This window comes from Grus americana, chromosome 3 (assembly GCF_028858705.1).
Source record: "Grus americana isolate bGruAme1 chromosome 3, bGruAme1.mat, whole genome shotgun sequence".
In the NCBI taxonomy this organism is placed as follows: Eukaryota; Metazoa; Chordata; class Aves; order Gruiformes; family Gruidae; genus Grus; species Grus americana.
Genome location: NC_072854.1, coordinates 71566337 through 71594133, shown reverse-complemented (window position 1 = coordinate 71594133; position 27797 = coordinate 71566337). Strand labels below are relative to the sequence as shown.

General features: G+C 37.1%; 1 protein-coding gene across 2 annotated transcripts in view; it reads left to right on the top strand.

Moving 5' to 3' along the window:
* The window catches only part of PCMT1 (protein-L-isoaspartate (D-aspartate) O-methyltransferase), a 35665-nt gene extending 8721 nt beyond the window's left edge, over positions 1-26944 (top strand). The window contains exons 2-8 of one of the 2 annotated variants that reach the window (XM_054819729.1): positions 3750-3854; positions 4976-5007; positions 6727-6831; positions 10245-10365; positions 15051-15136; positions 16657-16826; positions 24701-26944. In XM_054819729.1, the coding sequence (XP_054675704.1) occupies positions 3750-3854; positions 4976-5007; positions 6727-6831; positions 10245-10365; positions 15051-15136; positions 16657-16826; positions 24701-24713 (632 nt within the window). In that variant the 3' untranslated portion in view covers positions 24714-26944. Of the gene's footprint in view, positions 1-3749; positions 3855-4975; positions 5008-6726; positions 6832-10244; positions 10366-15050; positions 15137-16656; positions 16874-24700 lie in introns of both variants that reach the window. The other variant, XM_054819731.1, reaches the window with a different exon arrangement.
* The last annotated feature ends 853 nt before the right edge of the window (positions 26945-27797 follow it).

The window sequence follows — 27797 nt, the reverse complement described above, 5'->3', positions numbered from 1 at the left end:
GACCTTAGCTCTTCCCGCCCCCCCCCCCCCCCCCCTTGCTCTCTGACAGCCAACTGCCTAGTTTCCCAGGTTACATTCAACAGTGGTATATTTCCACCTTCAAATCCAAGGCCTGCTCTCTGAGCTCTTTTCCTGTTTTCATGGTGTTATTTGTGGAAAAGAAGCAGAACAGAGTGAGTTTTCAAAACATGCTCCAATTATGTCAAGTTGTCATTGCCACAGCCGCTGCACAGAGTAATTCTTGAACTTTGCAGGCCGTGCTCCACTCTTAAGTGGTTACTTTTTGACTTCATCCCTTTGAAGCTTAGGAGTTGTGCTGATCTAACTAATAAACAGAGTTTACTTTTGATTTTAAGCTGTAAGTTAGTGCGTTTGTGTATTAGCCTTTGCTTGTAAACACTTTATAGTTTAATATCTGATTTGTTTGCAGTACTGATCATCAGAGTCCTGAAACCCAGCAGTCTCCTCAAGGAGTCTTCTGTGCACGTTAACATTGGAAAGGATAATCAACCTATATACATTTAATTGTGAAATATTTTCCTGCAAAATATAGCTTCCTTTTAAGATGTAGAAAATGTTTTGCATTGGCATTTTATTAATAAGTAATTTACTATTGATTGTCTTGGGTTTTTGGCACTTAGAGATGGCATGAAATTAGAATGTCATCTTTGCAATGTAAACATTTATTATTGGGGTTTTTTTAGGGGATATACTTATTTTCTGGACTTCATTCAGAATCTGACAGAGATTTGTTCCAGATAGAATAAAGATCCTGACGGTTGTCTTGGGATTGACTGCTGCAGGAAGGAAAGGACTTTCATTGGAGTTCAGTACCTTTCAGTTGCTGTGTTTCTCTATATTCAATCATAAAATTAAGAAAAATTCTTTTTGTTATCAACACAGAAAAAAATGCTACAAAGTCAATATTGACTTTACTGTTTAGAACTTGATTGCTTGTCTTAATTCCCACCTAAAAATTGTTGTGGTCTCCATTGAATAATAAGGAAATTTGAAAAGCAGACTTAATCTATGGGGCATAATGCAATACTCTGTAATTCCACGTTCATAGCTGAGAGGGTGTATTTTTTTATCAAGAGGGAGCATTATTCAGTAATTGAAGTACATGGCTGAGTCGCGAGATCCAGCTTCTCCCCCTAGTTCTGCGGGGGATTCTGAGTATGTGTAGCTTAACTTCTTGTGTACTGATAAAAAAGATGACGCTAATCAAAAGCAGTCCAACAGTTGGCAAATCTCAGGAGTGTTTGCTGAATTAGAGCATCCTGAATGCTCAGAATTTGTAGAATATTAGTAGCTACTGTTTTCAATTTTTTTGGTCATTTGCCTGTCAATGTAAGCATCACACTTTATCAAGTTATATGTACTTTGGCTGAAATAAAGTTTTGTGCTTTGTTTTGCACAGACATCCACAGACAATCTCTACCATAGAGCACTTATAGTCTGATTAAACAAGTTGGGGAAAAAATGGGTAAAATACGCAAGTAATAGAATGGAGGCAGAATAAAAACTGTAAATTCTGAGAGGTTAATTTACTTACTGATACTCCAAGTGGAAAGATGACAGGAGTAGATGGGAGAGGTGGCAGGCATGGAGTTTTGTAAAAAGGTGAAACGGATTATGGGTAGTGTGAAAGAAGAGGTTTGGAAGAAGCCTGCAGTCACAGCAGTACAGAGAAGGCCCCCTGAAAACTAGTGGAGGTTCTCGGCCTTACCATAGGGCCCTGCAGTTGTTCTTCCAAGCTGGAAGCTTGACCTGTGTATTCTTTGCATGTTGTTTTCCCCAGGGCACAAAAGGAAAGAGTAGATGGCTAGCTATAGCTTCTAGAATGCATGCATTTATCTGCACAATACACAATCCCAAGGAATAAATCACTATTTTAGATCTTTCCTGAATGCTTCTCAGTTGCTGATTTTCAGCCTCCCCTCTGCCCCCAGAACCTTTATCTCTTCACTCTTGTTATAATCAGCTTTGTTAATTTTCCTGCCTCTATTATTTTTTACGCACATTTATTTTAGAGATATTATTTTCTTGGTGATACCTAATGATACTCTAACAGTAAAATATTTTTTAAATTTTTTTTATTATTTCTATGCTTTTGTTGTGGTTTAACCCTAGCCGGCAACTGAGCACCATGCAGCCACTTGCTCATTCTCCCCTGATGGGATGGAGGAGAGAATCGGAAGAGTAAAAGTGAGAAAACTCATGTGTTGAGATAAAGACAGTTTAATAGGTAAAGCAAAAGCCGCGCACACAAGCGAGGGAAAACAAGGGATTAATTTCCCACTTCCCATGGGCAGGCAGGTGTTCAGCCGTCTCCAGGAAAGCAGGGCTCCATCATGCGTAACGGTGACTTGGGAAGACAAACACCATCACTCTGAACATCCCCCTCTTCTTCCTTCTTCCTCCAGCTTTGTATGCTGAGCATGATGTCATATGGTCTGGGATATCCCTTTGGTCAGTTGGGGTCAGCTGTCCCAGCTGTGTCCCCTCCCAACTCCTTGTGCGCCCCCAGCCTGCTCACTGGTGGGGTGGGGTGAGAAGCAGCAAAGGCCTTGGCTCTGTGTAAGCACTGCTCAGCAGTAACAAAAACTTCTCTGTATTTTCAATACTCTTTTCAGCACAAATCCAAGCATAGCCCCATGCTAGCTACTGTGAAGAAAATTAACTATCCCAGCCAAAACCAGCACAGCTTTGTTCACAGAACTGATATACAACTAATTCCAAGTGGTCAGGGGAAAACGACTTTTTTTCTTACTATCTTATATTGCCAGTGCCAGCGTGTTTGTTTTCTTTTGGGGTACAATTTTGCTCAGTGAGTAAACTAATGAACTGCTGCAAATTCCTGCTGCCTCAGATTTAAAAACTTGCATTGAAACGAGGAGTTTTCTCTAACTGGAACTGTAGTATACAGTTCTAAATTAAGTCAAAGCACAGGATATGTGTAGTCTGTGAGGGGAGTATATGCTTTTTCAGGGATTTATCAGCTATAGAAATAATTCTAAAAATGAATTGTTCTTTTCCTTTATAATTTGGTAGTATTTTCCTATTGCAGTTCTATTTGACACTTTGTCTTCAGACCAAAAAGCAAAAAAAAAAAAACGTTTTGGGGTTATTTTGCTCTCTGAATTGAAGCCTCTGTTATATAGGATAACTAAATCCTGGACAGAGGTAGTAGATAAGAAAAAACAAAAGCAAATCCCATGATTGATAAGGGGGATTCTGTAGGAGTTTCTTTACAAAAGTATTTTTTTTTCTTTTGCCAACACAAAAGAGAAACAGATCTTGAATATAAAATACTGAGCAAGGATGCTGCAGCTCCATATTTCTAACCTGCTTTTGTATATTTTTCAATAATTACTCATGTAGCTTCTTAGAATTATGAAGTATATGTTTGGTGTGTAGAGTAATATCAATTTTTTACTGTGTTTTCAGGAATGGCAAACGTGCATGAACTTGAGTTTTTCTAGGGGATAGATCTTTGCAAATGGTCTCTACTGTTTCAGAAAAACACCTGTAACTGCTGGGAAAGTCTCGTTCAAAGTTCATTGGCTTAAGCATTGTTTGGTCTATGGACCTCAGCTTAAATTCTAGTATGATGAGGATTAGAGTGTTAGAGGGGGTAAGGTAGCATGATTTCTCACAATATTAGGAATATATCCGTGTATTTCACATGCTCTTTCATTGCAGAAGAGAAACAATGACTTCAATTTTATTTATTTGTTTATTTGTAGAAAATGGAATAATCAAATCAGACAAGGTATTTGAAGTAATGCTGGCTACCGACCGTTGCCACTATGCAAAATACAACCCTTATATGGATTCTCCACAGTCTATAGGTAAGAGCATCTTGTAAAAATGATTGAGATTGTTCTAATTTGCATAATTGTGACTGCCCTTGTCATGTATATGTTAAGAATGCAAACATAATTATTTAAATTTGGAAGCTTGTTTAGTTCTTTATCAGTTTATTCAATACCTGTCAACTAAGTTTCAACTTGTTATGGAATGCAATTGTCATACTTGCATACATTAAGTAGATAGATGTTCTTTATTCAATATTGATATGTGTAAATATGTATTTATTTTTTAAACCAGCAACTTGTGGTAGTGCAGCTGATGTTTAAATACTGAAATTGTTTGTATCCAGTTTACGTCAGAAACAGTCTCTCTCTTTATAGAAATGCTTCAGTTCAGATTAGTGCAGAGTTTCTTAAACCTTTACATGAGATTTTTTTTTTGTGTCTGTGTATGAAAATAGGCTTTAAATGGGAAGATTTACTGATAGGACAGTTGTTTCCCATCCAGACCCCAGTTTTATCTTTCCAAGGCAGGAGAATGAATTATACGAATGTACTAGCTTCTTTTTTCTTGATTGCCCCTCGTTAATAGTGAGTGGTGAAAACTATGAATTGTATTAGGATTTTATTAGTTGTATAGGAAAATTCAAAAATCTTTCAATATACGTAGTCAAAATCTTATATATTTCCACAGAAACAAATATAGGTGAGTGTTCCTCCATGTTTTCTCATAGGTGTGTGCTGTTTGCAAAATAGATGAGGTTATTGCTCCAGAAGTTCTGTGATCCCCACCACATCAAACTCTCTAGGTTTTTACATAGGGACTGAGTGAAAAAGGTGTTACGTTATTCTGGGAGACATTACTCTTCTGAATTCAGCATACTTGATGAAGCTAAGACAATATAGTGAGAAAATGAACATTGTAACTGAGATCAAGGATAGAATCTTTTTTTTCCTGTCTAGACTTGACATGGCATAGCTCTCAGATGATGTACCTTAGCTCACTTCTGAAGTAGAGTACCTGTGTAACCATTTGGGTGGGTGGGTGTAGTGCCCTGAATGAGAGCAACAATTAAGGTATTACATTTTATAATCAAGATAATAAAGTTTGTAAGATCTGAACAGCGATCAACGTGTTCTTCCATTCTCTTGTTTTATAGGTTTCCAAGCAACAATCAGTGCTCCACATATGGTAAGATTTAAACTTATGTGATTAGTATAGGTGATTTTATAAACATCCAAATGCTTCTGAAATAAAATATTTAACTTAGCAAAGTTAATGAACAGTTGATTGCAGTGGTGCTGTTGTGAACTGACTAGTAGGAGGGCACAGAGAAGACTGAGCCAGACTTTTCTTGGAGATGCACACTGATAAGATGAGGGGTAGTGGACAAAAAAATGCAACATGTGAAACTCTGATTAGTTTCTAGGTTGAAAAAGAAAAAAATCACATTGAGGATAGTTAAGGTTTTGCAGATTGTAGAAATACTGTTCTTTGATATATAAAGCAGCTGACTGGACAGGGCTCTAAACAGCCTAATTTAAATTGCCCATGTGTTGAAAGAGGATTGGACCACAGGATTTCCAGAGATGCTTTCCAACCTAAATTACTCTGACTCTGTAATTTATAAAAATACAAGAATTTAGGAGTGGATAACAGTGATTTCTATGGTATGGTATTGCTATAATGCCTTTAATTCTTTGGACAGGAAAAAAAATTGTACTGACATGCAGGGTTTTTTGCCAAGTGGTTTGAGACAAGGGCATTCATGACATAAATCTAGCACAGACATAATTTTTCTGTGTTTCTTTATTTGAGATGAAGAGTAAATAGAAGTGTATGTTCTTGCAATGTTTGGAAAGTGTCAAAACCTAGTAAGTCTGTTCCTCTTGACTAAAAACTACCTAGTTGGGTTAGATTTTACCTAGTTATCAATATAAAAAAAATCAGGAATTTCATGTAGAAATATTAACGATTTTATTAAAGGAAAGACAGGCAAAATAGTACTGTGGCTAAGAGAAAATAAGTATTAATTATGTTTTCAAAATTTTAACTCATCTAAGTCATTATCCTTGAATTATCCTATGCTTAGCACTAGTAGTATATGAAATGTTAGAGCAAAAAGAAAATGTATCCTCTGAGCAAATGTTAACAATACATGTTCTAATTATTTCTGTTTTCTGGGTGTGATGGATTAAGCTGTAAGAATGTGGTAACAGCTATGTCTGAAATGTTAAAGAACGAATTGGTTTTTTTCAGTGTGTGACCTAAGTTTAGTTTATGTACTGGTCCACCCTGTAGCAAAGCAAAACTGCTCATGAAGTGTCTGTAGACTACTACATTTCATGTATGAGCCTGTCTATCTGCCTTTGTTAAAGACAACCTCTTTTTCCTACCCTTTGATTCAGCAAGTGTGCAGGTAACATGAGGTAATTTTAATAGCCATTTTCCTTGATGCTCCAAAACTACCTTCTTCCTAACTAGCCTCTGTCCCAGCATACTTCAATGTATGTGGCATAATGATCAGCTAAGTTGTTTATGGGCTATATACTGCTGGAACAGTAAGAACCACCAGACCTGAAGAGAGTTAAATTGATTTGTGGTGTCTCTCCCAATAACTATATCTAAATTGAGTGTGTGCTAGAAGCTGGAATAGTCAGATGAGTTTATTTCTATATATACTAAAAAAAATTATATATATACACACACACATAGTTTGTTGAAATCAATGAAACAACAATGATTATATCATGTACTTAATGCCCCCCCCCTTTTTTGTAATAGAAAATAATTCTGAAATTTCTTAAACAAATCCTCAGTGCATTGTTCAAAATCACTGAAGAACATATATTGGGTAAAATAGACACTTAAAATATTTTGGAATTTTCTGTCTCTGTTGTCTTCTCTTAGCATGCATATGCTCTTGAACTTCTGTCTGATCAGTTACATGAAGGAGCCAAAGCACTTGATGTAGGATCTGGGAGTGGAATCCTTACAGCATGCTTTTCACGAATGGTGAGATATTTAGTTTATCACTTGACCATCAGAACTGCTTGAACTGCAGCATAACTGAACTAAAGGGGGGGAAAAAAAAAGTGTCCTTTGTACAGTGGACCGATGTAGTTTATACAGATAATAATTTACTCTCCTGGCTGTGATTAGTACCCATTTCTTACCCTAACTGATACTAGATGTTTGAGTTAAAAGGTCCAGTAAATCGTGTGATGGTGAAGAAACTGCCTAGAGGGGAAGTTTTTTTTCCTTGATGACATTTTAGTGCTTGCTTTATAGCTTAAAGGAAGGAGATATTTGTCTTGTCCAGCCCAATTTTTACATTATTCTTGTGTGGCTATGAATGTTCTCATGATCAATTGTCATGTCTTCCCACTATGATGACAGCTTAGTGAGACCTAAAAGAATCCTATTTCCATAGGAAAATATATTGTATATGTATAAATTGTCTTTGAATTTAATTTCTTTTTTTTCTTGTTACTATATTGCATGAGCATCGGTGTAAGTATCCATTTAATATTTTCTAAGTTAGATATTAATTTATATTCTTTTTACATCCTTTTCAAGTAACTTAATCTCTGGGTTGTTCAGCCTGTATGTAAGGAATTCTCTGTTGTTCCACCATATATTACATCAGGGAAAAAAGATGAAAAAATTTGTTTTATGATGGCTGTAACTACAGCACTGTTAGACTAATTTATGTAGTGGAATATAATCGGTTCTTCTTTCTCCATTCCAGGACTTTATTATTGCTTTCTAACTATCAAATATCTTCATTAAGCTGCCAACTAGATTTTTTTTAATATATATTTCTGAGAAATTAATTTGGAATATGGTGATGCATAAGATAAATTCTCATATGGGATTTTTTGCTACTTAGTTTTCTATTTTCAAGCACCAATTTGATAAGTCTGCAAACACTTCTGGTTTCCTGTGTTAAGAATTAGATAAGAAAGTTTAGGTCTAGGCCAATACACTAGCAAAAGTATTTAGGTTTAAGTGTTAGCTGCTGTTAACAAAAAAAAAAAAAAAGTTGAAATTAATTAACCAAACTGCAGTTCAGAGGAAATCTTAAATGTCACTTATTCAACTTTCTACCTATTATTTTTGGTCTAACTTTGTAGTCAATAATCAAGTGTTAGTAGCATGCATGGGAACTCCAATCCTACAAGTGTTAAAACTTTTGTCAAAGTTATGTGTATTTCTCAATTAAAAAGTTATGAATGCATAGAGGAATAGCCATTTTAGATAAGACGTGATAAGATGTGGTTGTGCACTTTTTTCTTTTAAAATAGCTATATAAGAATAGCTGAAAACGTCTGCAGAGAAATCAGAATTACCACAGAAAGGAAATCTTTCCACTTTTGCTGAAGTTAATGACACAATCTTTTTATTGCCATATGAATGTCATGTTCCTCTTCTGAATCCTCCTTGGTGGTATGGTGTGGAATGCCTTACAGACATTGGTTTGTGAAACATTAGATAAATGCTTTTGTTCTGTTTGATAGCATTATTACTGTGCAACACAGATCTTGCTTCATCCATTTGAATGAATATAGATAAGACAATAGGTACTGCTCTGACTTCTTTCTCTGTAAAGTTCTTTCTAACAGTAACAAAAGCTTGAAAGAAGTGTATTATAGGGAATGATGGTAAAGTGCTTTGCTATCAAAATTCAATTAGGGATGTTGCTTCTCAGTCTACTTGAGACCTAGAATGAACAGCTCACGTTTGCGGCAAAGTACCTGAGTGCACATTGATGTCATGACAGCTTTACTCCTATGATGATAATCTAATTTGTGGTACTTCTAGGAAAGCTTTATGTTTATTAGTAAACTAGTAAAGTATCTTTAAGATTTTTGTTTAGATTTTCATGTTAAACTGCTATGATATTTATCTACACAGTGTACAAACTTAAGTAAGTTTATTCACTTTTAAAAGTTGCTGGCAAATAAAATTAATTTTAGTTTTCATTCTGTAAGCACTGGAATTATAAAAAGAGTGGGGTATATTTTTATTCCAAACAGACCATGGAAATTCCCAAACTTGTGCCATTTTCCTATTGTCTCAATCGCACGCACTTCAAAATTCCAGGGTAATAGACGGAGGTAATTGATGAGGACTCAGAAATAGCATAACGGACTGTGACATGCAGCAGGAGGTTCTCTTACTTTCTGTCAGGCTGTTTCATGCTATGACCATTTTGCTAAATGTTAATTTCTGTGACATTACCCTTTGTTGGACTACACTGGATCTTTTGCCAGCTTCTGCTACAACCAACTGCCAGGCATTCCTCCAAATAGTAACCTGCAGTTCTCGTAGGGAAAACTTGTCATGTGTCTTGCTGTATTTGAAAGGCTAGGCTGGTGGTCTTCCACTTGCAAAAGAGGAGATAACACTGCTCTTTGGATGTTTTTAACATAGGAGTTGTCCATAACAAAACAGAAAAAAAACCCAACCCATGATAGCAATAACAAGTTATTAATTTTCACATCTTAGCAACATTAAAATGTAAGATATAGAAACATAACTTATTCATTCAAATGTGTCCAAAACCAAAGTTGTATGACAACATGGGCTGCTAGGACATACTGTGCCATTGTGTTCTTCGAGCTGGATCCTGGTAAAAATGGTCAGATTTTAAGATTTGGATTCTTTTTCTCCTCTCTCCAAAATTGGAATAATATTTCTGGAATAAAGACACAATTCCAGAAGAAATACCTGTAATGGAGAAGTATTTGTTAGTAGGCCTCTTTTTCCCCACAGAATACACAGATCTTTTGTGACCTTTTGTGAGTTATGAGCTCTCAAAAGTTCCACTCTTCCTGTGGAAGAGCGCTGTAAATCTGAAAGTAGATTAATGAATGCAAGGATAGGTGAAAAGTAGTTTGTCCCTGACTGTTAATTGTTGCATTTGCTTCTGAAAGAATAGGACTCTTGAGATGACTTAGAACAAAATGCATGACAATATTTTCCTTGAAGTAAGGTCTTCTCTAGAATAAACTTAATCTTTAAGTAGTTCATTCAACATGGAAGGAGATTAGTCCTAGTCTTTGTCCTTGAAGTTGTTACTTTCTATTGCGGGTAATGCAAACACTCATAATCAAATTTAACTTTTAAGAATGCAGAGAAGAAATCTCTCATCTATACTAATAGTATAACTCAATTGAATCACATATCAAAAAGATGACTGTAACAAGCATTTTAAGACTCTAATGACAAACTTTAATTACCAGTTGCCTCTAGCAGTCAGGACGTGTCATTCTAAGCAGTAGTTTTAATAGCATTGGGAAAACATGCTACCACATTACTGGTTTTGTTTTTATTTTAGAGAAATGGGCTCAGAGATAGAAAAACTCATTCTATAACTAAATCACAACGAGCAGAAATTATTCAACTGTATATTTTTGTTCCAGGTTGGTCCCAAAGGACAAGTTGTAGGAATTGATCATATCAAAGAACTAGTAGATGACTCAATAAATAATGTCAAAAAAGATGATCCCACATTGCTGTCTTCAGGAAGAGTGAAACTGATTGGTGAGCATCAGACTGATATACTTACTAATTAAACTGATATTCTTTCTAGCAGCTGGTTGAAACTAACTGGAATTGGATGTGATTAAAAATTCTAATTTAAGAAGTTAAACCAAAGAAAGAAGATCCAAATGAAAATTAAAAATCCAGGTCGTCTTGGCCTTTGAAAAATATCGTCTTCATACAATTTTGAGAATATGACTTCTGGTAATCTTAAAGAATATGTAATCATTCTATTAGAGAAGCTTAAGATGGCAGTGTTTTCTGGTGAAAATACTTTATATGCTGAAAGTCTGTCATGTTGAACTTGCTATTTAAAATTGGGTTTGAATGCACAACTTTTCTTCAATAAATGTACTGTCATCTAAATTTGAGTGTTTTAACAAAGCCTTCATACATCTGATATAGTAATTGAGAAAGCTGCACACAGTGTCAAGTGGAAAAAGTACTGGATTGGTAGTATGCATCACTGAAGTTTATTTCACTTGTTTTTAAAATTAACAATATTTGTATGTTAGGGAAGTGATTAATTGACACCAAACTAATTCAGTCAGAGTTACTGAGAGGAAATAATGCTAAAATACAAGGACAGTGAATTGTTTTAAATAGTACTTATTTGACTAAAAAGAAAAAGATACTTTTTTTTTTTTTTAGAAGATGAAAAGGTGGCAGGAAGAAAGCATTCCCTTCATGTTTGTTTAAGTTTAAAAAGAAGTTGAAGGTCTGAATTATTTTGAGGCTTCTTACCAGAGCACTTGGAAAAATTATTATTATTATGAGATATTTGGCTCTTCATTACTATTTTGATTCTTGGTCTCTTTTTTTTTTTTAAATGAGGGACTTTTCTAAATCTTTTTTTTTTTTTTTTTTTTAGATAAGCCAATCAGCACAAGTACTTGTACATGTGTGTAAAATGCAGTGTCCCTCACAGAGGACACTTATGCCTTAAACTTTCCTGGAAAAGAAGTTACACTGAGACTGTTGGGGCTGGAGAGGGAGAATGGGGGGATAATTTCTGTTGTTGCTGTACAAGAGCAATTTGGACTTATGGTTCTGTTTATACCTGAAACAAACTCTGATGTTCTTGGGAGCCTAGAATTCTGGGTAAACATCATCATCTGTATTATGTTTGACTGTGTAGCAGATTGCTTAAGAGACTTCTGAGTAGTTCTGTTGTGAGGTACATTTAAAAAAATAGACAGACGAGTAGCACTTCTGTGAATTAGGTGGAGAAGGGTGTTTCAACTGTACTGGATTCCTGGGAGTTCTTTAATGTGGAGCTGGAATCCAGACAAAGCTGTTTTTTAAAGCAAACAAAAAACCCCAAACACACCCTGTCCTCCCAACCACATGAATAAAAAAACGCTCTGAATACCCGGAGTTGATTGTTGATGGGAACTGTATGCATTAAGCCTAGGTAAGTCAGTTGCTGGCTTTTGACAAGTATGCTTCAAACATTCTCCATTGCTTTATCACAGCTCAGATATGCCATAACTGCATTTCAGAAGCATCAACAGTATTTTGGGGTGTCTCAGTAATAGAACTGCACTGAGAACTCAGGAATAGGTATACTTACGGAATGTCTATATTAGCTTGTGGGGTTTGGGTTTTTTGTGGGGTTTTTTTGTTTGTTTGTTTTCAGGGGTGTTTTTTGGTGTGGCTTGGTTTTGTGGTTTGTGGGGGGTTTGTGGTTTTGTTTTGGGTTTTTTTTCCTTAAAATCAGGAGGTTGCCTTTGAGGTAAATCTCTCAACTTACTACACTTTGACTCACATGAGAGTATTCCTGGAGAGCACAAACTTTGATTCCTTTTGAACGAGACTAGATTGGATTATGCGCTCCAAGAAGTAACCAAATATGTTTGATATGTTAATGGATATTAAGTCAATAAGACTAGAACTAGACCAGAGCAATCATTCTGAAATGCATATGTTGCAGGGATGTCAGGTTCTCAGCAAAAACTGGTTTGCTGTACAGATCTGCTTCTATTGTACTGCACTATTTGCTGATGCAGACATAGCCGGGGGGATGAGGGTATTCTAACCACTGTGAAGTAGTTTTCTTCTGTTTCGGTGCTCATGCTACAGCTCTGTGTGAAACAGGTCTGCATAGAGACACTGAAGGCTTGAGTACCATGATCAGCAGATCAGGTCTAGCTTCAAAAACAAGCTGCAAAACCCCTTCATGTCAGAAAGTCCTGACACTACTTGCCCCCTCATTGCCACCCACCCTCATGATTACTTCATTAACAGGCTGCACGTAACTGGAGATCTCAGTAGGATGGAAGATGTTATTCAGGATGTAAGCACAAGGTCAAAATTTGGGCTGCTGTTTCCCCTTGGACATTTAATAATGTAATAATTTGTATCATATAGAATTTATGAATGCTGACCTAACTGGGGGGGGTGTTAGTGTTTTTTTGGTTTTTTTTAAATCCTCTGGTTATCTATAAGTGTGTTCCCATTATGGATGGATATATACCTGACTGCTGTAGCCAGGAGAATTTATGTGGATGTTAAAAGGGAAGAGCCATGCTGTGCTCGATGCACATAAATGAGCTTTTTTCTTTGTGTGTGTGTGTATGCTGATTCTGAAGGCAGTAGCTTTGGTTTGGACTACAGATTCTAAGAGCAGAGGGTTTAGATGTTTTGGGTCCTTTTTACCACTGTCAGTGAGGTAATAAGATATGCAGAAGTCACATTCAGACTTCTCTGTGCAGCGCAGAAGGAGCATTTAAGAATACATGTGTTCTTCAGAAAGCAACTTAGCAATTTCTTTTACAGCTGTTTCTTCAACTTAGCAATCTCTTCTTTTGCCAGCAGTACTGGAGATCACTGCTTCTAATGCCTACTGCTGTACCTTAGCGAATGAGGGTTTGTCTCCCTGTGTAACCAACATCATTCAAAGCAGTATCTGTGTTTAAGCTAAAGAAGTCTTTCTCCATTGCCTTCTCTGATGGAACAGCAGCTTGATACAGTAACACATCACTGCTTCCCCTTCAGAGGAGGTGTACAGTGCTACTAAGCAAATATAAACTATATACTTGACTGCATTGAAGTGGTTGTTCCAGTAGAACGCACTTTGGCAGAGTCAGAGAGATTAAGCCCTAAAAATACTGGAACTTTCATCTTCGTTACTGGCAACAGTAATAAAAGCTGACTTAGTGGAATTGGTGATTGACAGGCATGACTTCTCTTGAAGCATTGGAAATTCTTGCTTGGCATCTCCTGCCTGTGGCCCTTGGTTGGAGCTTGTGCTGGTCAGAATTGATGACATGAGAAAAGAAGTCACTGGGCTTTATGGGGCTTCTCAGTTACTAGGGAAATATGCTCTCTTCTTATGGTCCTTAAGGTTTGGGTGTAGAGGGTCCTTGCAGGGTCTTGTTTCAGAACCTAATATCAAAGATGACAAACTCCCCAATTTTAATTGTTTCAAGGAACGGTCCAGATCTTCCTGTACGCTCTTGGATTCTTAAGGGTGTTGTTATTGTCCAGGTGGCCCTCCCTATCATTGTCAAAATTAAATCTGCTGTGGCCACCATGTATTTTTCTTGCCTTGTGAGTTGTTTGAAGGCAAAAAGTTCACAAACTTTCAGCCTCTGGCAGGGGCTTAGAACTTCTTTTGACTCGTTCAGCCTTTTAATTAACCTGTGATAATAGTGATTGCACAGAAGTCAAAGCTCAGTCTGAAGACGGGAAACCCCAAACAACTATTTGTGCTGAGCAGAGAACTATGTTCATTAAGCCTCCTTGTTTTTCCTTCTTGCCTGATTACTGGGACTTCTGCACTCACTGAGTGTGAATTTATGGATGGTTTAGCCTCATTTACTACTTTTGTTCCTAAATAACTCCAGAGAGAGCTTGCCTAACTTGCTCTGAATTTCCTGTTGGTTTCCTGTAAATACTGTGGATACCACATTCACATCATCTTCTTTCAAAACTTAACTCAGGGTCTAGTTTAGTTTGCTACATTTCAGTGACTTAAAAAAGACCCAATCTGTTCCCCTTTCATCCTGAATAACTGGGATGGTATGAGACACTGGTTAGAGGGTGCTTCTCCCTGAGTTCTCCACCAAAGCTGAAGCTGCATTGGTAGCCCTCTGAATAACTTAAATACTCCTAACATCCTCCAAGCAGCTACCAGGATCTTTAGCGACAGGTCTGACCTGGCTATCTGTGTTAGTCCAACAGTTGTCTGCAGGAAGGATAGTGAGACCCATCTGCTGGCAAAGGGGGATGCGTGGGGATTAGTGTGGTACTGCATTAATGTATGAATGTACATGTGGACTTTCATTCCAACCGGTAGTGCTGTGATAGGCATATAGTCCATGTGAATACTTGCTTTGTGTTTTCCTCACCTTTGGAGTCTTCTGATACGTGCTTATGAGATTTAATGCTTGAGACATGATTTGCATTGTATTTAGGGATGGTATGTGTGAAGGCAAGGCAAAACAAAGTGTATTTCAGGCGCTTCAGTAATATGTCACATCTTTTATAAGTGTGTGTAAGTATGTATGAGGGTGTTTTGTTGCATCTATTTTACAACTGTGTTAATATTTTTAAACTGACTTCATCACATTATTACTGCTCAGCAGAATTTTAGTTGAAATCTGAGCATAGCCTTTTATCTACCTATCAGCTGTTTTCTCCACTCCTTTTGGAAATGCTAAAAAAAAAGTGTTTTCTTGCAGTGGGAGATGGAAGAATGGGATATGCAGAAGAAGCTCCCTATGATGCGATTCACGTAGGAGCTGCAGCACCAGTTGTGCCCCAAGCAGTAAGCCATTATATTTTATGTGTGTGATTCAGTAATTTCTTAGCTGTAAAGAAGATTTTACATACATGTATATGTAAAATACTTGGTAGACTTGCACTGCTGGGAGTATCAGTGGGCAGGGTGGTGTCATTGTATGATGTGGGGTTTTTTTCTGTTATAATTGGGCTTCCTGTTGGGTTTGCAAAAGCTGTATGTTCTAATAACTCTCTTCTAAATATATTTTAAAACAACTTGCGTACAACCCTCTATTACAACAACAAACTGGAGCATTTTATTTAATAAATTAATTTGGTTTTATAAAACATTGAATTACAAAATGTGTTTCTCAGATTCCAAGGTGTTGAGCCTATTGGAAAAGTAACGTACTCAGCTGGAAATACAGACAATGCCATGTGTTTGTAGCTTTCAGAGTGGATACAGGGCAGTTCTTACCAGAGAAGCTGAAGAGTAACTAGGGACTTCAGAGTGTGCATACATGAAGTCCATTCTTGGAGATAGGATTTTTTTTTCCTCTTTCCTCTTCCTTTCACCTGGTGGATGTGAATATATAGCATGATTTCGATGTGCTAGATATCAGTTAAGTTTTTTTAAATCTGAATTTTAATGAGGGATAGTGAAGGACTGGAGGTTTGATGTGCTATAGACAGATTAGACATTTCCAGGCATTGGCAGTTGTTTTGTTTGTTTTTTGGGGGGGATTGTTCCCAGCAAAGTGTTGACAGATGACAGTTACAATGGTAAAACGAATTAGTGAATGAAACAGTTCTTAATTACAATTTTTGTTAGTGACAAGGATTAAGATATTTTTTCATGGTGTCTGGGAAGTACGGAATTTTCCTTGAGACTACTGTGATTAGCCTCCTTCTTTAATTATGAAAGCAAAAAAAAAATTCCAACCATTTCTCTCCCATGCTCTGTTATTTGTCTCTTATCTTACTCATTTTCGTATATTTTAGACTAGTTTCATAAAATGCTGTTCAATTCACAGAATGAAAGAGGACCTGTTGGTTAGTGAGTGTATTATAGACAACATAAAATTATTCTAGGAAGATAAATTAAAAAAAAAAAGTCACAAAAATCTTATTTTGAGGGTTTAAGGGGAGATCAATTACCCCTAAAATGTTAGACAGTGGGCCTGTACTGATGCATAATAAGTACCAAACAGTTAAAACTGTAAAAGATTGTATCTACTGTAGAATAATTTGTGATTTATGTATTTTTTCCCCCTCTTGTGTAGAAACTAAAACTGCCACCAACCCAGTTAATCCAGTTACTATTTTACCTTCTTTTGGAATTGTATGAAATTATTGTGAATGTTTCTGTAATACCAGTTGTTGTACCATGTTGCTGTGATACTCTCGTTTTCAGTGCATTTTTTATTTTTCCTAATTGAAGTAGTTAGCTACTGCATAATAGTAGATAGATAAATTCTGGTAAAGCTATTAATCTAAGGTAACAAACTTTGGATCCAGCTTCTCTGAAGCAGCTGGTTACATTCTAATTTTTGTGTTGTGTTCTAGCTTATAGATCAGTTAAAACCTGGCGGAAGATTGATATTACCAGTTGGTCCCGCAGGGGGAAACCAGATGCTCGAACAATATGACAAACTAGAAGATGGCAGTGTCAAAATGAAGCCTCTGATGGGAGTGATATATGTGCCTTTAACAGATAAAGAGAAGCAGTGGTCCAGGTGGAAGTGATTTTCTGTTCCACTTACTTCTTCCACACACACGCAAGGTGAAAGGGTGTGAATTTTAAGCAGATAGACTGCAAGGCCTGCCTTTGCTGCTGTCATTGCTTTCTGCTCCTCCATACTGTGAAAAGTGACTCAATCTGCATTACTACATCACCAAAAGGAGGTTATGCTAAGTTTGAGTTAATTTAAAAGCAGAAGAAAAATATTGCATGGGTTGCACTTTGTCTCTTTAGGACATGTTTTCTTTAGTCTTTGGTGTGTTGAAGTTTCTTATTTGTTGTTTTGAACACAGTATTTTCTAAATTTAAACTTCCCTTCTAATGAACTACTTATGACCAGCTTGCCCAGTAATTAGGGTAAAGTGTAAAATACTATTTAAGAATAAATATTATTTTGTTCTGTAAGTTAGTGGTAATTGGGTGTTCATTTTTTATTTTTCTGAAATGTCACCAATGAAGAAAAATCTTTGTAAAATCCTTTGTAGGAACTATAGATAATGTTGTGAGCACTTTTCCCTCAGCCTCCAAGTAGCAGGAAGTGGAGAAGGTAATTCCTTCTTCCCTAAAGTATAAATGTAGCTGAGTAGTGTTCAGAAATTTTCTCAGACATGTTATTAAGAGTCTGTTATCTGTCTCTGATGGGGACATGTTTGTGTTTGCCAACACAGCAAATTCTAAAGGCCTTTCCAGAGGTAGTAAACCTTCCAATTTGCTGAATTGAATGGCCAGTAGCATAGACATAACACAGCTGTCAGCTTAAACCATGCTAGGCGTTAGTATGGGAATGAACAAAGCAGCAGTCCTGTTTCGCTTCCTGGCAGAAAACTCTTGTGAATGTGTTATCTGCGTTAATGAAGTGCATAGATGTGTATTGAGTTCTGAAAACAACTTTTGAGCTTTATAACTCCTAAATTTAGATTTTTTTGTTTGTTTGTTTTTCCCTTGATATTCTGGAGTATAGCTTGTGATTTGGATACAGGAATACTTACAGTTTAAGCTATCAAAATGTCCATAAAAAGTACAAATAAAGCAGTCTGCATTACTGCCGCTTACTGAAACCTCATTTCAGTGTTTCTTGGATTATTGTATACCCACCATGTACAAATTACTCTTAGAACAACTTTAATGAGTTGCTGCTTAGTTCAAAGCTTGTGAAGCATGCTCACTATTCAGATGTTTTGTATTTGTTATGCAAATTTATACTTTGTCCTTGAATATTGCCAGTATTCCCCCAGCATGGTACTCAGGGGTTTCCTGCCTTTTGTAAGGCTTTGGATGTCTTGCTTTGTTGTTGGTTTTCTCCTCTGGGAAATGTGGTGGACTTTTATTCAAGTTCGGAGTCCATGTTCTGCTTACTCCAGAAAAGAGAAGCATTCTTCTTAAGCCTTCCTTTTTACAAGAGGTTTTCTAGATTTTTCTGCATTTCCACCTGATCTGATTACAATAGCAATTGTGGTTTTTCATAGCAGCAATGTGTGTTCTTACAAATAGTGTTTATTGAAGGGTTTCTGGAATGACAGTGGTTATCCTTTGCTGATGGTGAAGGTGGTGTATATTAAGGACTAGAATTCTAAGGTCCTTGCATCTCTTCTGTGCAGTATTGTACTCTGTTTTCTCTGCTAGCCCAGGAAGAAGTAATAGATTGTCTTTGGGCTTTCTTTGGTTATGAGTATTGTGGGGTTCTTTTCCCCAGATTTTCTTACCAATTTCTGTTCTTTTTCAGAAATACATCTTGATTTTATATATTTATTTTTAATTTCAGTGTTAAGAATATACATTGGTATTATCAGAAAAGCTAAGTGCTTAGCCTGAAAGGTTGCCTTGATCACTACAGTGGCATAGAGGCTTTTTATTGCTATGTACATTTAAATTTGGTTCAGACTTGGAAATCTCTGTTAAAGGAAATCTCAGAAGTCCACTTCTTGTAATGTTTGTTTTTTCTTTAATTGTCCTTTTTGTGATCTGAAGAGAATTACCATTCCCTTCTCAAGGATAACTGCCAGTGCACTGCTGACCTTACACAAGGTCACATCTATCTCTGTTGTTGTTTTTTCTTATTGGTGAGTCCAAGGTGCATGGTCAGCCAGCTGCTGGTAAGGAAACTCCTAATTATAAATCAGTGTTTGTTATCCATGCTAGCATCAAAGATGAAAGAAGTATTTTTTTTGCACTTCCTAGATTTCAATTTATCTCTTCCAAATTGTTGAAGACCTGTGAGCAGAGATCAGTTTGAGGCTCCTATGAAAGAGGAGCTTTAGTGTTTGAGACACTCTAGTTGCTGTAAATCTAAAATTCATTGAACAATCATCTTTTTTTAGAGTAGTTCAAGAATTCTGTGTGTTTAGCTTGTCATTCTCTTAGTTTACATTGTTACGCAATTTCATTCTTAATGCAGGTAACTGTTTTATCACATTAAGAATTGGTGTCCCTTCACAAAATACAATTGGTAGGCCAGCAGCATTTTCCTAGGCTAGCAGACCTTCCAGTTTGCAAGAAAGGAGCCACGTGAATTTTTGCTCAGCCATTCACATGTTGGAGAAGTTAGTAAAGTTCCTTACTAGGGCTGCAAGGTGCTTTTTACAAAGCAGCCCAACAGTGACTTGATCTCTAAGTGGTGTTTGAGGTCAAACCTACCTTCAAATGCTTTGCATCATTTGTTCATTATGTAAAACTGGAACTTCTAGCACAAGAAAATCTGGACTAGCTAGAAGGAAAAGACTCCTTGGATTTTGATAAATTGGTGTTGTGATGCTAAACACTGCTATTTTGTGGATATTGTTTGATTTCTTTAAATTTAGTCCATAATTTTCTAGTTTGGGTTCAGCTGCAGTAGTATTTTTAAGCTCCAAACGTTAGTGGGAATCTTTTCAAATGTGACTCCATGACACGTTTGGAAGTAGAATATACACAGGAACCCTATCTCTGGTACAAAATGAAATCTGTTAGTGTACCGGAGATCCTGCAGTAGGTGTCCACTTATGTGGTTAACACAGAATCATAGAATGGTTTGGGTTGGAAGGGACCTTAAAGACCATCTAGTTCCAACCCGCCTGCCATGGGCAGGGACAGCCTCCACTAGACCAGGTCGCCCAAAGCCCCATCCAACCTGGCCTTGAACACTTCCAGGGATGGGGCCTCCACAACCTCTCTGGGCAACCTGTTCCAGTGCCTCACCACTCCAACAGTAAAGAATTTCTTCCTAACATCTGATCTAAATCTCCTCTCCTTCAGCTTAAAGCCATTTCTCCTTGTCCTATCATTCCATGCCCTTCTAACCAGTCCTTCTCCAGCTCTCTTGTAGGCCCCTTTAGGTACTGGAAGACCACAATAAAGTATCCCTGGAGCCTTCTCTTCTCCAGGCTGAACAAGCCCAACTCTCTCAGCCTGTCTTCATAGCCAGCCCTCTGATCATATTTGTGGCCCTCCTCTGGACTTGTTCCAACAGCTCCATGTCCTTATTTTGGAGACCCCAGAGCTGGACGCAGTACTCCAGGGTGGGGGTCTCCTGAGAGCAGAATAGAGGGGGAGTATCACCTCCCTCGACCTGCTGGTCACACCTCTTTTGATGCTGGTAAGGATGTTTATCCTTTCACATAAAACTTCCCAATTGTTAATTGTTTTTTTCCTTACTGTTAAGTAGGGAGGAGAGAAGACCTCTTGTGCCACATAGTGGAGAACACAGCGTATTGGCTACCTTATTGGCAGTTCTTGCATAAAATAAGATCTCTCTGGCTTTACTTCTCTGTGAGAGTTCACTTTCTACTGATACAGAGAGACAATTTAAAGAGAATAACAATGAAGGAATGCTTAGCAATGAGTCTCTGTTGCAATCATGGATTTTATTTCCAAATAGGCAGCTGTTTTAAAAAGTTAACAAATTACTTTAAATATTACCTTAGTAGAAATTATTTATAAATGTCATGCTAAATTCATATTTGCTAATAAAATACAGAATTATAATGACAGTATACCCTTTCTGAGCAAAAAAATGCAGTGACTAGACTGGGTCTGTTACTGTATCCTACTTATCAGTACATACAACATGATTAAGCACCCTTTTGGAAAAATGTATTTATTAAGAAATATTTTAACATGTTGCTACTTAGAAACTCTTATTCAGTGTTTCAAATGCCCCTGGCGAGCTAGTTGTCTAATTTCAATTGAAATTAGCAGGAATTGTTTGCCCAGAATTCCTATGGCTATGCCGATTAATGATTATGGTTAAAGTTTTTTATTTTACCTCGGTAAAAAGAAGCTCTGCAGGAAATATTTTAGGTTAAATTTAAAATGCGTATATTATGCAAAAATACATGTGATGTAACTGATAGGTTGCAGAGAAAATTCCTTTTCTTTGTCACTTCAACCTACTCGCTCAATTTGATGATTGATCATAGCAAATAATAAATACTTTACAACAATAATAATACTTTATAGCAGTGCCTTTCCAGATTAAAATGCTACAAGCACAAATATTGCATCTAGTTACGTTTAAAATTACAGAGGAAGAAATAATTGGCTGCTGAAACACTGACTAGATACTGCAAGTCAGAGTGTAGCCTAATATGAATGAGAAATACAATGTCAGTAATGACAGCATATTTTTCATAGATGAATGATGTATCAAAAAGGGAAAGTCAAATGCTGCCTAATGACAAGAAAATTGAAGTGGATCAAAAAGAGTGAGTTACAGATTTCAGATAAATTTATAGATGCTTGTTCAAAGATTTAATTTGAATGCCTTCCACCAAAGAGGTGGAGACAGATCACAAAACTTCATGACTTACCTGTGTCCCAAACTTCTGTTATTTCTTATTGTTAATAAGATTTGTGATTTTTTTTTTTTTCCCCTCCATAATGAGCTCTGACACTTACCTGAAATGTTACGTATTAGATTTTTCTGAGAATGTTTCTTAGTTTGTTGTCAGATACTGCCAATGGGAAATGTGGAATATTCCTGTATATGTTTTCCCTACTAGTAGGCCAAAGTTTTTCAAACTTTCTTAAATTTATTTTTAGAATAGTAATTTTGAGCTAATGACTTCTGAAATTTGCTTTAACTTGGGCTTCTAAAGTTGCTTTGATGCCTCAATTGACAATATTACATGAGTGATTCCAAGGGCCTGAGAAGGACTATTGTGATGACTTAAAACCTAAATATATATATTGCTTACTAAGCAGGGGCTAGTAAGTAGATTGGAAGGAGTGTATATATGAAGGTGGAGGGAAATTACATGAGTTGTGTAAGAATGACAGCAAATAGTCATGGCCAGAAAAAGAGACAAAACCACAAATTACTTAGTAGATCTTTCCTATGGCTCTAGAGGACAACAGGATATTTTTACCAAGGAAATAGCAGTCATCTTTTGAGTCTCCTTTTGAGCTTTGTAGCAGGATAGATCTTTTACTGCTGGGAGGATAGGCAAGTATTCTGGTTTTCATCAGTAGTTCAAACCTGGTAGATTTCATGGCTTGGCAGCTTCTGTTCCATCCAACTGAAGTTCAGATCAATGGATGCTGTTTTGGAATGTGTATTTAAGTCTGCGAGCTGTTCATGTTAGTTGGAAAGCTGAGAAGTGTTACCTACCTGATGATCTAGGACTTTTCTGTAACTTTCTAATATATATAGTACAGTAGTGCACGTATAAGCCCAGCTTCTCATAACAGTAGAAAATAAATGCTGAGTGATTTTAACACACACATATCATGGATTGTTTTGGGCTGGCATGCTGTTGTTAGATTAATAAGTAGTGAAGAGCGAGTGAAAAATCTCTTGAGGGAGGCTGATCCCCTTAATACAGTAAATGTTCTAATAAACAGAATATTAAAATCTTTATTTTGAAAGTGACACCTAGGATATACGTAACTTACAGGAACATTATTATTTGGTCAGAATTAGCTTAAAGCAATGCAAAATACCAACAATTAAAATGACCTATTAGTATCGCTTATTTGAATTCTAAGTACAAATACTATTTTGTAAAAGAAAAAAAAAAAAACAAAACCCCCACACTTCAATACATGAAATACGTTAGCAACGTTATGCAAAAACCTTGCTAACATCTGTGGCTGGGTAAAAGTATCGTGTTTAATAGTTTCAGAGTAAATACAGAGTTTTTCTTAAGCTTACAATTTCTTGAGGGTCTTGCTTGGGTTTAAAGGACTAAGAATTATTTGTCACAGTAAAAGGTCAGGCTTTTACAATGCTATGAGAGTATATGGTAGGAATCAGGATGAAAGTCACATCAGCAATTAGGCATATGAGACTAAACCAGCAATAGCAGTAGCTATTACTTACATCTGCTTTTTGAAGTTGTAAATATTAACTGATGATGCAGCTCCTGGAAGCGTTAAGGATGAATGAAGTACTTGTCCTAAATTCACCAGCACTGCATTTTAAGCTGAGTATCAGATGTTAATTTATTTTTATCTGTTTAAAGTAAGCAAATACCCATTCTGTGAAATAGGCAAATATGGAGAACTTCCAAACCTGTGGCTATAAACAGATTTTTTTTAGCCCTGCCAAGATGTGTTCTTCTCCCTTCTGCTTTTTTTGCTTTCTGTAATTACTGCAGCACTCTGAAGTTGTATGATTAGTACCTCACTATTAGAAGGCAGTGCAAAGTGCAAAGAATGCAAATATTTATCACTAACAAATCACAAGGTTTGTATCCCAGCTGCATTAGATAGAACATGAGTCATTTAAGCACTAGTTGCAAAAGCCTTTTCAGTTGCTTTTAAAATGTTTTGCATGCTCATTCCATGCTGCGTGATTCCTGAAGGATAATGCCTTTGTAACTTGAAAGCTTTTGCTTGTGTGCATGTAGCACTATATTTTTGTGGGTTAGTTTGCATGATAGCTGGAAATACTATTGTGTATTGAGCCAGCAATCACATTAGTGATGTTTTTCTTAATTCAGACAGTGTTTGCTTTGGCTAATGAGGGTGATGCACCTATTAAAAGAAAAATTGCAGCAAACTCAGTGTGAGTTTATAGATCGTTTGTGCCTGGGCAGGGGGGAAGCAAACACTTCTGTTTGAATTTTCCAACATTCGTAACGGTGCAGTGCACAGCTTTCAGATTTGATGGACATTTTGCATTAAAGTTAATGCTTTAGAAATATTTAAACAAATCACTAATATATGATAATGTCACTGTTGGAATATGGGTTCTATGGGTTTCCTGTTTCAATGTGTTTTAAATGTCCTGCAGGAACAAAAGCCTGCATTTTCTAGATTCCTCGTAGTGATTTAGAGAGATTTCTTGATGCATCCTTTCTCCTACCCGAATCTCCTTTCAACACACACGCACACCCTGCTCTGCCCCCACCCCTTCCATAACCTAGTCCTGATTTAGCATAGCTCCTTCAGGAGCTAATTGAGCTCCTCTGCGAAATCAATAAAATAGGTGGTACAAACTGCATGACATTTGATGTAAGATTGTGTTCCTAGCTTTCTTGAGAGGCTGCAGCTAAAGCTAAACTTGCCTTTTTGGCAGCTACAGAGAAGATTTTTTGCCAATACCCTGTCTAGTAAGTTGGCTCAGTTTCTTGCCAGCACGCAGCCAACAGTTTGGATGACAGGTAGCTGTGTAACTAGCTGTGTGGTGCGGAGGACATTCATAAAAGCAAATGATCCATTAAATGTAAAATAGAAGGACCCATATTTCACGATACATCACATAATAGTATGAGGTGATATGGGATCGTTGTTGCCTTTGCTTAGGTGTCTTTTCTTAAATGCTTTAAGAGACTTCTGAGGTTTTGCTGATGTGCTTGAGCACCTAAATGTAATCTGATTCAGTATCAAAACTTTTCAAATATGATTTCCAAGGGGAGGAGAAACATAACTGCATGTGTTTTCTTTCTACAGGGATGAATTGTAAAAGCTACATCATCTTGACCCAAACATAGTGTTACAGTGGACTGCTCATCTCCAGTTCTAAAAGCTTTTTGAAAACCAACAGCATTGCAGCTTGTTTTGGACTTTGTTATACTGTTGTTATCAGCATGGAAAAGCGTGGTGTTTGTTTTATTTTTTTAGATGCTCAAGGCAAATCAGATAAAGAAATGGTGGAAAGTTTTATGTGGGCACTGTTTTATTTAACATGCCTTTATTTTACTTTCATCTGTTCAAAGTGAATTTCTGCAAAACTGCAGATAAAGACCTCTAGCTTGTGAACTCTAATTTTGATGGGGGTACTTGAACACTCACTTCTCTCGGCTCCTGTGTCCCTTGGTAAAACTGCTTCTGTGCACCTTATGACACTACATAGGTAATACCAGGTTTTCTGTGTTCCGATGTCTGCTAGATGCTACTAAAAGGAGATGAACTTCCTTTTTAAGCTTTTGACATGGTGTCATAGACTAGCATGTAGTAGATACAATCAGCTGCTTTATTACCTTAAAACCAGGCGTTTGTATATATTAAACTTCAAGACATCAGAGGTGGGTGGCTGCTCTTATCAAACATTGCTGTTCAAGTTGGATGTAACAGATGTGGTTTTCCCTTCCCTTCTGAAATTAATTAATGGAGTCTTGAAATTCTGTTTTGATTTATAGCTCACTACTGATGTGATGCACATGGATTTAACTCCGTAAATACAATGTAAGCTGTGTCCCAATCACTGAACAGTTTATGCAATGCTGCTTTGCCAAATAAAGTTAAAAGCAAAAGGGGAGTTGTGTGCTTGTGTGGAAGATTAGGATTGGTATGTAGTAGACCACTGAGATATGGATTGCTAGATTCTTTATTAAAAAAAATCCAGTTTGGTTCTGAAAGAAAGTTGCTTTTGGCAAAGCAATTTGCTGTATTAACATTCTCATTTTTCTAACTGTGGGCACCCAGGAAAAAATCTGGTTTACTTTTTTTTAATTGCTATACCAGGAAAACATGATACACGCAAAAGGAATCTTGGACTCCTAAGTACAGATAGAGATGCAATTGTTTCACATAGATGAGTAGTCAGAAGGCTGTAAACCTTTTTTCTGCCCCAAGTTTTCTGTATTGGTACTGTAAAATGTCAACAGCAAGTTGCAAAGCAGTACAGTAAGGTGAGCTGCTTTGGGAAAGGGGGGAAGTGTGTCTTGAGTCCTCTTGCTCAGAGTTGAGCAGCCGGGAATTATATTAAACAGCATGTTATCACTATTTTCTTTTTGTGGTAAGAAAGGATTATAGAATAAAATAACTTGTATAAAACATTTTACCCATAGTGATCACTGCAGAAATACATTTGAGTTTTTGTGGTGGGACAGCGATAATTTTGTGATAGGATTAATCCCTGAAAGCATAAAGGTTAAAATTCAAAGGTCTCTGAATATAAAAGAGCAACATTTTAAATAACCTTCCTTCTGAAGGTCAGCCCCATCCTATTCCTGTGTAAAAGATATCTATCAATTTATGTAGATGTTTGGAAGTTAATGTACCACCTCCTGATCCAACTGCAGCCTGTGAGCACATACACAAAGATTAAACTTACAAAGGAATTAATATAGCGTGTATTCTAGAAAATACAATTCAGAAAAACCCACTTGCGTCTGACAAATTTGTACTAACCCACAATCAACTGTGAATCTAGTTCTTGGTGTTGAAGTGAAATATCTTAAATGATGCATGCTAATGTTCAACCTTTTGGTCACTGTATCATTCAATTTGAGTTCAGCTTTATTTACATCTTCTTACTAATTTAATCAGTTAAATGAAAGATATGAGCTCAACTGTATCCAAATTCTTGTGTCTGGACATGGTGTAATAAGCTAGCCTAACTTGGAAGAGGTGATAAAGCTGAGACCCAGCAACAACTTCTTTTGGGGAGAACCATTTCAGGAGGTGTCAGACTTCAGGGACCAAGGCTATTGGGATTAGTGCACCCGTGCTGCTGAAGGGGTTGCTAATAGACAAGAAAGGGGTTGCTCAGACAGAAAGGAGTATCCAGGAGTAGCATTTAGGAATTGGAAAATGAAAACCCCTCCATGATGGAGCAATGGTTCTGAAGTAAAAACTTCTTGGAGAAGAGGACAAGTTGAAATGCAGGAGATTTGAAGAGCTTGAATAAATGCTGTGTGAACTGTCTGAATTGCTACTTTGCCAAATAAAACAAATTGAGAGGAAGCTGTATCTAGGTGTCTGTTTGCTTTTGTGTTTTGTCATTTGGGATTTTTTTTAATCTTCACATGACTTCACATGTCCAAAAAGAAAGCAAGCATGTATAAAAATACCGGTTTACTAAATGACCAGAACTATGTGTATGTTTTCAGTTCATTAATGTGGTGCAGCCTATCGCAGCAGTTACCAAGCCTGGTAATACCATACAGAACAGAAGTGGAGTTTTCCCTGGCTGTTTGGAATTTCTTTCAGTTCACAGCTGTGTACGTTGGGGAACAGGCAGTGTGCGCAGCCCGTCACTTCTGCCTGCCGTTCTGTGGTTGACTCCAGCTTGCTAGGAGTGTATGATCTGTCTCTTGCAAGGATCAAAGTTTGCCCTTCTCTGAGGTGCAGTGATGTGTCACTGGATTGTTATGGTCCCTTCTAAGCCAGAACAACTTGGGAGAATAGATTGGCTGAACCAGTGACAGTCACTTGTCTGGTTGTCTCCAGGGATCAGGCAGTAGAAGACCTCCAGAGTCTGAGCAGAGGAACCAGGAGCCCACACCTGTACCTTGAAACCCACAAACAGCTGTTGGTGCTCCACAGAGAAGAGCAGTTTGGAGTGCTGTAGGGATGCTTTCTGTTTACGTAGCAGGAATTACTTGTTGATTTACTATTTCCATTTAAACTTGAGGGCATGACATCTTTTATCTTTTTTGGAGAGAAACTAGCGCACAGAGGGTGTGCACCAGCACTGCTGGTCAAGGCCACCCAGATGATTCCCGAAATGTTTTGTATTCAGGGAGCATGAAATGGGCCCTATTGCCTGGAGCAGGGGGCTCTATGTGGTAGGCTCTGGAGCATCCAGCTGGCAGCAGTTCTC